This window comes from Geotrypetes seraphini, chromosome 14 (genome assembly GCF_902459505.1).
Source record: "Geotrypetes seraphini chromosome 14, aGeoSer1.1, whole genome shotgun sequence".
Taxonomy (NCBI): domain Eukaryota; kingdom Metazoa; phylum Chordata; class Amphibia; order Gymnophiona; family Dermophiidae; genus Geotrypetes; species Geotrypetes seraphini.
The window spans coordinates 31,980,672-31,993,382 of NC_047097.1; the positions used below are offsets into that span (position 1 = coordinate 31,980,672).

General features: G+C 46.8%; 1 protein-coding gene across 3 annotated transcripts in view; it reads left to right on the forward strand.

Annotated features, from left to right (window-relative positions):
- VPS33B (VPS33B late endosome and lysosome associated) overlaps positions 1-11,583 on the forward strand; it is a 153,794-nt gene extending 142,211 nt beyond the window's left edge. For all 3 annotated transcript variants that reach the window (XM_033919658.1, XM_033919660.1, XM_033919659.1), the window contains one exon: positions 11,397-11,583. In XM_033919658.1, the coding sequence (XP_033775549.1) occupies positions 11,397-11,485 (89 nt within the window). In that variant the 3' untranslated portion in view covers positions 11,486-11,583. The remainder of the gene's footprint in view (positions 1-11,396) is intronic.
- Positions 11,584-12,711: the final 1,128 nt, after the last annotated feature.

The following is a 12,711-nucleotide window of genomic DNA, read 5'->3' on the forward strand; positions in this document are numbered from 1 at the left end:
CATATACCGCGCATGCTGCTATAACCTCCTCCCACTCCCGCTTACTCTTCTGGCCTGCGAACCGGCATCCTCCCCCCCGCTCGCGTCACCCCCTCCTCTCCCGCGATCCTACAACCCCCCAGCACCGCAAAACATCTCTTACCCGATTGGGCACCGGCACCAGCACCAATGCACAGGACGTGCCAGTGCCAGTGCCCGAAGATCCTCCCTCGTTGGGCTGGGCTGGGCTGTGCGGTGTGAGGAAGATCCTCCTTCTTCCCTGTGCCGGGCTGGACTGGGCTTTGAGCATTTGCGCATGCTCAAAGCCTTCTGGTCTCGCTCTCTCCGAGATTATCATTCTCATGTATAACGCGCGCATTATATGCGTGAAAATACGGTAATAATAATTATAATAACTTTATTTTTATATACTGCCAAACCACAAACAGTTCTAAGCGGTTTACAAGGGAAGAGACTGTATACAGACAGCGACATTACAGAGAACAGTAGGTTGTGCAGTTGCCTTGAGATCAGTCCATGAATAGTCAAGCAGCAACCAGCAACTGAAAATGGGAGGGAGGGACCTTAAACACCTGGGCCAATCAGGGCCTTAGGCCCCTCCCCAGTGCATCCCATGATGGTCCGAGAAGGGACAGGTCCACCATTCTAGTGAAGGTGGGCCAGCCAGCTGGAGGCAGCAAGGATGCCTTCGGCTGGCCATCTCAATAAGGTGTGGGGGGGGGGGGGTCCAGGTGGGCTACTTTTCAGGGTGGGGGGTTCCAGCAGGAGAGACTGGTCATCCCTCCTACCAATGATCTTTGGGGGTTCCAGCAGAAGGGATTGGGCATTCCTCCTGCCAACAATGTTTGGTAGTGGAAAGGGGGGGGTTAGTATTAATTGTTACACTTACTGTAAGTTTTGAAAATAATAAAGAATTGGGGGGGGAAAGAAATTTGTACCAAAATCTCAAAATTTTCCCATATAGCAAGTCACAAAAATGGTGATTTTAGGATTTATCAGATGGAGGATCACAGGAAACATGCAAAAACCTTCAAAACTGCTAAATTCAGATACCCCTACCCCTGATTCACTTCACAGGCTGGGACAGCCTTACTCACTATGATCTGTGCTGGAAATGTGCTGCAGCCTACCTACCTCAACCCTCTTAATGTAGCTGGAATCAGAGAATCACTGCCTCAAGCTGGGAATGCTTCTTCAATGCTGATCCTTTGGCTGCCAGTCAGACATAGTGCCTAACCATACCTCTACCCTTGCGGACTGACAGATACATAGTAACATAGTAGATGACGGCAGATAAAGACCCGAATGGTCCATCCAGTCTGCCCAACCTGATTCAATTAAATTTTTTTTTTTCCTTCTTCTTAGCTATTTCTGGGCGAGAATCCAAAGCTTTACCCGGTACTGTGCTTGGGTTCCAACTGCCGAAATCTCTGTTAAGACTTACTCCAGCCCATCTACACCCTCCCAGCCATTGAAGCCCTCCCCTGCCCATCCTCCACCAAACGGCCATACACAGACACAGACCGTACAAGTCTGCCCAGTAACTGGCCTAGTTTAATATTTAATATTATTTTCTGATTCTAAATCTTCTGTATTCATCCCACGCTTCTTTGAACTCAGTCAAAGTTTTACACTCCACCACCTCTCTCGGGAGCGCATTCCAGGCATCCACCACCCTCTCCGTAAAGTAGAACTTTCTAACATTGCCCCTGAATCTACCACCCCTCAACCTCAAATTATGTCCTCTGGTTTTACCATTTTCCTTTCTCTGGAAAAGATTTTGTTCTACGTTAATACCCTTTAAGTATTTGAACGTCTGAATCATATCTCCCCTGTCTCTCCTTTCCTCTAGGGTATATATATTATCCCAGGACAAGCAGGCAGCATATTCTTGACTGATGGGTGACGGCACCGACGGAGCCCCGGTACGGACAATTTTAGAGTGATTGCACTCTAAGAACTTTAGAAAGTTCTAGCTCGGCCGCACCGCGCACGCGCGAGTGCCTTCCCGCCCGACAGAGGCGCGCGGTCCCTCAGTTTCTTAGTTTCCGCGGAGCTAAGAAGACGCGTTTTTCAACGGCTGTTGAAACTTTTTTCTATTGCCTTCCCGCTCGCGTAAACTTTTGAGTATTTGTATTATTTCTTTTCTTTCTTTTATTGGTAAAAAAAAAAAAAAATTTTTCTTCAATTTTTCTTTCATTTGATTTTCCCCGGCGGGGCCTTCTGCCACCATCGAAGCCTCGGCCTTCGATTTGGCTGAAGCCGTTTTTACGTTCATGCCCCCTCAGCCAGGGTTTAAAAAGTGCCAGCGGTGTGCTCGGCCTATATCTCTCACGGACCCACACAACTGGTGTTTACAGTGTTTGGGTCCTGAGCATCAGGCCTCTACTTGCACCCGCTGTGCCACTCTCAAAAAACGGACTTTAAAAAATCGCCAGATCCAGCAGCGATTATTGTTCGGTGCCGAGATGTCCGATCCCGTGCCATCGACTCCAGCTTCGGCACCGATTCAGTCGGCACCCTCTTCTTCGACGCCGCGTGATTCCGCACCGACGTCTCACCAGTCAGGTAAGCCGGCTAAGAAGCCTTCCCCGCTGGAACGTCCTCCGGTCTCGAGTGCAGTGAGTCCAATCCTGCCGACTGTGAGACGCCAGCGGAAGCGCTCCGCCCCTATAGAGGTGAGTCCCTCGACATCGGGCTCCTCATCTCCGGGGCGTCGAGCGGCACCGCAGGTACCGCAGAAGAAAAAGGCGGTACCGGTGCCATCCCTTGATGACCGTATCACGGCCATCCTTCAGGAACAGCTTAAGGACCAGTTAAAACAGCTCCTCCCTGCTATCCTGACTCCGAACCTTCCGGTGGCGGTCCGCACCGAGCTTCCGGTACCGATTGTGGAACAGCCTGTGTTACCTGCTTCCACTATTTCGGTACCGCTTCAATCATCGGTATCGATGCCAGTTCTTGCACCGGAGCCGAGAGCTCACCATCAATCGGTACAAACTTCGGCACCGGTGCGGCCGATAACATCGCCTGACTCGATATCGATGAGGTCGGGTAAGTCGGTGCGCAAAACCCGACACCTACAATCATCGACCCCGGAGTCTCAGGACCATGCTTCCCATGTCAGGGATCCTGATCTGTGGGGGGACTCAGAGGAACCCTTTCTTTCTGAGGGCGAATGTTCCTCAGAGGAGGAGGACTCCACTGTCCCTGATCCATCCTCCAAGCATGTCACTTCCTCTTTCTCTTGCTTTTTGAAAGAGATGTGTGACTCCTTGTCCATTCCTTTGGAGGCTGAATCCAAAAAGTCTAAAGCTTTTTTGGATGCTCTTGATTTTGATCAGCCTCCAAAGGAATATTTGAAACTCCCTCTTCATGACATCTTGAGGGAGACTTTCTATAAGAATTTAGAGACTCCTTTAACTGTCCCAGGGGCCCCACGTAAGCTGGATTCTCTATATAAGGTAATTCCCATTCCTGGGTTCGACAAACCTCAACTTCCACACGAATCCTTAACTGTCGAATCCACCCTTAAAAAATCTTCAGGAGCCAGTGTATATGCATCAGTACCTCCTGGCAGAGAAGGTAGAGCCATGGATAAATTTGGTAAGAGGCTCTATCAAAATGCTATGTTAGCAAATAGAGCTAGTAATTATGCTTTTCATTTTTCTTTTTATTTGAAGCATCTTCTTACCTCCATGGCTTCCTTCGAAAAGTACCTTCCTTCACGCAAGCATCATTCTTTTCATACCTGCTTGTCGTCTCTTTTTCAATTACATAAGTTCATGGTTCTATCCATATATGACACCTTTGAACTTACGTCCAGAGCGACAGCAATGTCGGTGGCTATGCGTCGCCTGGCCTGGCTTCGGGTATCCGAGTTGATGTTAATCATCAGGATCGGTTAGCCAACGCCCCTTGCCTAGGGGATGAGCTCTTTGGGGAATCCATGGACTCAACCACACAAAAGCTTTCTGCTCATGAGACACGCTGGGATACCCTGCTTAAAAATAAAAAGAAGCCTCCCCCGCCAAAACCATATAGGCAGCAGTCGGCCTATCAACGACGCTTCGCAGCTCGACCATTACCTACCAATGCTCAGCAACCCAGGCGTCAGAGGCAGCAACAACGTCAGCCTCCCAGACAGCAGTCACAGCAGCAACCTGTGAAACCACCTCCTCAACAGAAGTCACAGCCCTTTTGACTTCATTCTCAGCAGTATAGCCAGTATTCCGATTCCTGCTCTCCTGCCTCAACCTATAGGAGGTCGACTTTCTCTGTTCCTCAGCCGGTGGGAAGTTATCACTTCGGACCAATGGGTCCTCAACATCATCCACCACGGCTACTCTCTCAACTTTCAGACTCTTCCGCCCCAAACCCTGCCAAAAGAGTCTGCTTTGAACAGTCCTCAATCTTCCCTCCTCATTCAGGAAGTTCAATCCCTCCTTCTTCTAAATGCTATAGAGGAAGTTCCTCTACATCAAAAGGGGCAGGGATTCTACTCCCGTTATTTTCTTGTCCCCAAAAAAACAGGAGATCTCAGACCGATTCTAGATCTTCGCGATCTCAACAAACATCTGGTAAAGGAGAAGTTCAAGATGCTTTCCTTAGCGATTCTATATCCTCTTCTCAACCAGGACGACTGGCTATGCTCCCTCGATCTCAAAGAAGCATACACTCACATACCGATCCATGTAACCTCAAGACAGTATCTCCGTTTCATGATCAATCATTGTCATTACCAATACAAGGTACTGCCCTTCGGCCTTGCCTCCTCTCCAAGGGTCTTCACCAAGTGTCTCATTGTGGTAGCGGCATTTCTACGCTCCCACCACCTCCAGGTCTTTCCTTATCTGGACGACTGGTTAATCAAGGCCACATTCGCTCAAGCAGTTCTACTGGCCACCAACCAAACCATCTTGTTTCTACGAATTCTGGGGTTCGAGATCAATCTACCCAAATCTCATCTCATCCCAACTCAGAGACTTCAATTCATTGGAGCGATCCTGGACACACTCCTCATGAGAGCTTTCCTACCATCCAATCGTCTTCAGACCCTTCAGTCTCTATGTCAGCAGGTGCTTTCACTACCTTCCATCTCAGCCAGGCAAATGATGGTACTCTTGGGGCACATGGCATCTACAGTTCATGTCACGCCCCTCGCACGTCTTCACCTGCGCACTCCTCAATGGACCCTTGCTACTCAGTGGTCCCAAGCGACGGATCCTTGCTCACGACACATATCTGTGACATCATCTCTTCGTCAGTCTCTTCAATGGTGGTTGGTATCCTCAAATCTATCCAGAGGTCTTCTATTCCATCAACCTCCTCATCAACTAGTCATCACCACCGACGCCTCTCTTTATGCATGGGGAGCCCACTTGAACGAGTTCCAGACTCAGGGTCTTTGGACGGCCCAGGAAAAGAAGCATCAAATCAATTTCCTGGAACTCAGAGCGATGTTTTATGCTCTCAAGGCCTTCCAACATCTTCTCTTTCCTCAGGTTCTTCTGTTGTGCACAGACAATCAGGTTGCGATGTACTACATCAACAAACAGGGTGGGACGGGCTCTCGCCTTTTATGCCAAGAAGCCCAAAAGATCTGGAATTGGGCCATAGATTACCATCTCTTCCTGAAAGCTGTCTACATTCAGGGAAAACAGAATTCTTTAGCGGACAAACTCAGCAGAATTCTCCAGCCTCACGAGTGGACACTCGATCCTGTAACTCTGCAGTCTATCTTCACTCAATGGGGCACTCCTCAGATAGACCTCTTTGCAGCTCCTCACAATCACCAGCTGCCCCTATTCTGCTCCAGACTTTACTCTCCTCACCGTCTGGCAGCGGATGCTTTTCTCCTAGACTGGTCGAATCTGTTCCTGTACGCCTTCCCTCCTCTGCCTCTAATGTTGAGAACATTATTCAAGCTCAAGAGGGAACGAGCCACAATGATTCTGATTGCTCCGAGGTGGCCCAGGCAACATTGGTTCTCCCTTCTACTTCAACTCAGTTCCAGGGAACCTTTTCTTCTTCCTCTGTTTCCTTCTCTACTTACGCAACAGCAGGAAACCCTTCTACATCCCAACCTCCAGTCTCTGCACCTGACAGCTTGGTATCTCTCGGGCTGACATCTCATGATACTCTTTTATCTCAGCCTGTTCGTTCCATTCTGAATGCCTCCAGGAAACCAACCACTCTGCAATGTTACCATCAGAAGTGGACGAGATTTTCCTCCTGGTGTCTTCTTCATCATCTTAATCCAACTTCTCTGGCAGTGGAGACATTGTTGGATTATTTGCTCTCTTTGTCTGACTCTGGCCTTAAGTCCTCTTCCATCAGAGTCCACCTCAGTGCCATTGCAGCTTTTCATGAGCCAGTCCATGGAAAACTTCTCTCAGCTCATCCCCTGGTATCCAGGTTCATGCGAGGGCTTTTCAAGGTGAAACCACCTCTTAAAGCCCCTCCTGTTATCTGGGATCTCAATGTGGTTCTTTCCGCCTTAATGAAGCCTCCATTTGAACCATTAGCTACATCTCCTTTCAAGTTTCTCACTTGGAAAGTGCTTTTCCTTATTGCTCTTACCTCTGCCAGGAGGGTCAGTGAGCTTCATGCACTGGTCGCAGATCCACCTTTTACGGTTTTTCACCATGACAAGGTGGTTTTGCGTACACATCCAAAGTTTCTCCCTAAGGTTGTCTCTGAATTCCATCTCAACCAATCCATTGTTCTCCCTGTTTTCTTTCCAAAACCTCATTCTCATTCTGGAGAACAAGCTTTACATACTTTGGATTGTAAAAGGGCTCTGGCTTTCTATCTAGAGCGTACGAAACCCCACAGATCAGTTCCCCAACTTTTTCTGTCCTTTGATCCAAATAAATTGGGACATCCCGTTTCTAAACGTACGTTGTCTAATTGGATGGCAGCGTGCATTTCATTCTGTTATGCTCAGACCGGACTGACACTAGAAGGTTCTGTCACGGCCCATAGAGTCAGAGCAATGGCAGCTTCTGTAGCTTTCCTCCGTTCCACTCCTATTGAGGAAATCTGCAAGGCTGCTACTTGGTCCTCAGTTCACACTTTTACATCTCATTATTGTCTGGATGCTTTCTCCAGACGGGATGGTCACTTCGGCCAATCTGTTTTGCAAAATTTGTTTTCCTAATGGCCAACCTTCCCTCCATCCCTCTTTTTGTTAGCTTGGAGGTCACCCATCAGTCAAGAATATGCTGCCTGCTTGTCCTGGGATAAAGCACAGTTACTTACCGTAACAGGTGTTATCCAGGGACAGCAGGCAGATATTCTTGCGTCCCACCCACCTCCCCGGGTTGGCTTCTTAGCTGGCTTATACTAACTGAGGGACCGCGCGCCTCTGTCGGGCGGGAAGGCACTCGCGCGTGCGCGGTGCGGCCGAGCTAGAACTTTCTAAAGTTCTTAGAGTGCAATCACTCTAAAATTGTCCGTACCGGGGCTCCGTCGGTGCCGTCACCCATCAGTCAAGAATATCTGCCTGCTGTCCCTGGATAACACCTGTTACGGTAAGTAACTGTGCTTTCAGGGCTTCCAGTCTCTCCTTATACGTCTTCTGGCGCAAGCCTCCTATCATTTTCGTCGCCCTCCTCTGGACCGCCTCAAGTCTTCTTACGTCTTTCGCCAGATACGGTCTCCAAAACTGAACACAATACTCCAAGTGGGGCCTCACCAATGACCTGTACAGGGGCATCAACATCTTCTTCCTTCTACTGACTACGCCTCTCTTTATACAGCCCAGAATCCTTCTGGCAGCAGCCACTGCCTTGTCACACTGTTTTTTCGCCTTTAGATCTTCGAACACTATCACCCCAAGGTCCCTCTCCCCGTCCGTGCATATCAGTTTCTCTCCTCCCAGCATATACGGTTCCTTCCTATTATTAATCCCCAAATGCATTACTCTGCATTTCTTTGCATTGAATTTTAGTTGCCAGGCATTAGACCATTCCTCTAACTTTTGCAGATCCTTTTTCATATTTTCCACTCCCTCTTCGGTGTCTACTCTGTTACAAATCTTGGTATCATCTGCAAAAAGACACACTTTTCCTTCTAACCCTTCAGCAATGTCACTTACATACATATTGAACAGGATTGGCCCCAGCACCGAACCCTGAGGGACTCCACTAGTCACCTTTCCTTCCTTCGAGCGACTTCCATTAACCACCACCCTCTGGCGTCTGTCCGACAGCCAGTTTCTGACCCAGTTCACCACTTTGGGTCCTAACTTTAGCCCTTCAAGTTTGTTCAACAGCCTCCTATGAGGAACTGTATCAAAGGCTTTGCTGAAATCCAAGTAAATTACATCTAGCATATGCCTCGATCCAGCTCTCTGGTCACCCAATCAAAAAATTCAATCAGGTTCGTTTGGCACGATTTACCTTTTGTAAAGCCATGTTGCCTCGGATCCTGTAACCCATTAGATTCAAGGAAATACACTATCCTTTCTTTCAGCAACACTTCCATTATTTTTCCAACAACTGAAGTGAGGCTCACCAGCCTGTAGTTTCCTGCTTCATCCCTGTGACCACTTTTATGAATAGGGACCACATCCGCTCTCCTCCAATCCCCAGGAATCACTCCCGTCTCCAGAGATTTGTTGAACAAGTCTTTAATAGGACTCGCCAGAACCTCTCTGAGCTCCCTTAGTATCCTGGGATGGATCCCGTCTGGTCCCATCGCTTTGTCCACCTTCAGTTTTTCAAGTTGCTCATAAACACCCTCCTCCGTGAACGGCGCAGAATCTACTCCATTTTCTCGTGTAACTTTGCCAGACAATCTCGGTCCTTCTCCAGGATTTTCTTCTGTGAACACAGAACAGAAATATTTGTTTAGCACATTTGCTTTCTCCTCATCACTTTCCACATATTTGTTCCCAGCATCTTTTAGCCTAGCAATTCCATTTTTTATCTTCCTCCTTTCACTAATATATCTGAAAAAATTTTTATCTCCCTTTTTTACATTTTTAGCCATTTGTTCTGCCGCCTGTGCCTTCGCCAAACGTATCTCTCTCTTGGCTTCTTTCAGTTTCACCCTGTAGTCCTTTCTGCTCTCCTCTTCTTGGTTTTTTTTATATTTCATGAACGCCAACTCTTTCGCCTTTATTTTCTCCGCCACAACCATATCGGTTGTAGAACCATATCGGCTTCCTTTTTCTCTTGTTTTTATTGATGTTCTTCACATAAAGGTCCGTAGCCATTTTTATCGCTCCTTTCAGCTTAGACCACTGTTTTTCCACTTCTCTTATGTCCTCCCATCCTAACAGCTCTTTCTTCAGGTACTTTCCCATTGTATTAAAGTCCGTACGTTTGAAATCTAGGACTTTAAGTATCATGCGGCCGCTCTCCACTTTAGCCGTTATATCAAACCAAACCGTTTGATGATCGCTACTACCCAAGTGTGCACCCACTCGAACATTAGAGAAAGGAAAGGGCAGAGGTGAAAAAATGCAGCCGGCACCCTGCAATACGCCACTGAGTCTCCTAGGTATGCCTAACAGCATGAGCTCAATCCTCTGTAGGGCTCCTAAGAAACCAATGCAGGCTGGCAAACAGGTACCCTCTAGGATCAGCCTGTCAGCTGTAGAAGTCTGTTCTCAACACAGGCAAAGCTTACAAATCACTTCAAGCACAAAGAAATACCGAAAAGGGGATGAAAACGCTGAATAGAATATGAAAAAAGGGAGAGCAGAACAGAAACACTCCTTCACCTGGCTGGGCCTCCGCGTGTGCGGATCGCCAGACTTGATGGACCGAAGGTCTGATCCGGAGATGGCAGTTCTTATGTTCAGGCAAATGTGCAGAAGGGAAAAACTCCAGGTGATGCTAGAGCTCCCAGTGAAGTAGAGGAGAGTCACAGAAAAGAATCCGGAGTGGATTCCTTCCACATATGGCACGCGGCCATTGCGAGATAACCCACGTCTAGAATGTCTCATCTGTTGCACTGGAAATCTATTAGTTGCAGAAAACAAATTTCTGTCCAAATATTTGTTTAAATAAAACTGTAGTGGTGATGATGTCTGTTTTGGCGAAAGCACTCTCCCACAGTTTAGCTGGCCAACTATGGAAGTTAGATACCACTTGTTTATAGTTCACTTATTGGTAGTCAGTACATGTTTGCTAAGATTTTTGGGGCGATATATCATTGTAACATTGGTTTTCAAAAAGGTCTAGACAGCTAACTTTGAGAATTAGCTGGTTAGATCTGAGGGTTTGAAGATCCACCCCATTGATGGGTGCTCCCAGTGGTGTGTTTGGCATGAATTAATTTTCAGCACCCATCAGCTAGAGCCCTGCTCTGCTCCTTGTGACTGTGGACAAGTCACTTAGGTCTAGATTCACTAAGCAAACTGATCAGTTTGCAACCCAATTTCCCTCTGACCCGATTCACTAACCTCTGTCCCGATCATCCTCTGATCCACGCATGCAAATGAGGGTAATGGCATTCAAATGTAGGCAGGCAGTGATTCACTTAAAAAAAAAAAAACTGCAACACTGAGTGGGTTGGCCGATGAACAAACAAGCCACTTCTGGGGACCAGTCATTCACATCGTTTCCGACTGTATCTCATGCTCTCTGCCCCCACTTTGCAGCTCTCTGCCCCAAGCATTGCCTTGCTTCTGCCCTGGCCTTCCCCCACAGTGTGAGCCCGTGATTTTAACCCGTGGGTTAAAACCATGGGCTTGTTGGGCTCACTAAAAAGTTTAAAGTTAAAAAAGTAAAAACAAAAGATAAAATAAGGTCGATGCTCTTGAAGCATGTGCAGGCCATCTACAGATGCATGGGGATCGCTATAGAGCAGGGGGTCTCAAAATCCCTCCTTGAGGGCCGTAATCCAGTCGGGTTTTCAGGATTTCCCCAATGAATATGCATGAGATCTATGTGCTTGCACTGCTTTCAATGCATATTCATTGGGGAGATTCTGAAAACCCGACTGGATTGCGGCCCTCAAGGAGATCCCTGCTATAGAGTGATCCGGGCAGTCGGTTGGGGGCGTGATTCTGATTGCCCTCATTTGCATGAGGACGATTTGTGACTCAGCCCCCTGGATCGGATTGCTCACAGATCAGATTCAATCCATACCCTTAGTGAATCTGGGCCTTTATCCTCCATTGCCCCAGGTATATTAGATAGATTGTGAGACTGCCAGGACAGATAGGGAAAAAAATGCTTTAGCACCTGAAAGTTAACCACCTAGGCAACCTCCACTGATAAGCGGTATGTAAATAATTTAAATAGCATGCTTTAATCAAGGTTGTAAATGGCTGGATTTACAATTCTAACAAACCTTAGTTTTAGTATGAATGTGTGTAGTCTTGAACCTTGAAAGCTATCTTTTTCTATTTTACCTTTTAATTCTTTGTGTGTTCTTAGGTTACAGATTTATTTTCCTGACTACAGCAATCACTAACAGTGCTCGGCTACTAGAGGCAGTGGTGGAGACCAGCCTAAATGTTTCTTGAATTTACAGAGATTTCTCATCTCTATTCTATATAAAGTGGTCCAATTGTACGCAACAATCTGTTGGTTTGTTTAAAATAAACTTTGCCTGCATCTTGTGCATCTGTCTACAGTATCATTTTTTCATCTTTGCCTTTACCAGGCTGACTGAAACTCCCTATTTGTCAAAGTCATTTCCAACAGGCAAAAAATCCTTCCAAAGAACTTAACTTCCTTGCATTGGAACCAGAATCGTGCAAGGAAAGGGGTCATAGACAAAAAACTGCTGCTGTGCATATGTGAATTTCACCAATCCCAACACCAAGGGGAATTTTTAATTAGTGTTCCATGTCTGTCCATGCCTGAGGCCAAGACACAAATCCCTGAGGTTTTGTAGGGAAGCAAAATAGTTGTACTTGATTTCCGTATAAAGACATGGAGAATTATCAGACAAGTCACTTAGCAGCTAAGGTAACTCCCATGTCTTCTGCTGAGCACACCCAAATTATTTTACTGCATTTTCTCTTTTATACACATTCACACTTTTCAAAACCCCTCTTTTATTTCTTCAGTGTAACAGATCCGAGTGCTGGCAGCCTCTCAAGACTTGCTAGTTGAAAGGCATATGAGCCTTGAACCAATGGGTTATTTGCCTCTAGTCGCAAGTTCTGTAGAAGGAATCTACATTATTTTCTTTCTGTTTTGCCTCCTGCCTCACAGGGCTGTGCTGTAGCTCCTCAGTTTGTATCTAAGCAGTTCACATTTACTAGAAGATAGGAAATATGAAGGCAGGATATGGGGAACTCACCGACCAAGCCCATTCTCTTCTGCAACAAATATGATCAAACAATTTTTATTGATGCAAGTCAAAAGAGAATCCAGTAAATACAATCACCATTGGCAAAATGCCAGGGTGGAGTTTAAGTACAGCATCAAGTTTTCCAACTAGAACAAGAGAAGGCATAACAATATAATAGTAATGACATAACAGCAAGGAAAAAAGTAATACAACACAACTACCCTGCCCCCCCCCAGTGCCAAGAGGGTCAGGTGACTTCAAACAATAGATAAAATGAACCAGAAGTATTCAGCAAGAAGAACTAACGCTCTAGCAAGCCCAATAAGGAAGGGACCCACCGCCTATAGGGTAACAGGCCACTACAACAACCAATAAGACAAAAACGCTCCCCTGCCCAATGAATCAGCAGAACACACCAGGGCCCTAGTCTCATAAGAGTCCCAGTGAAAC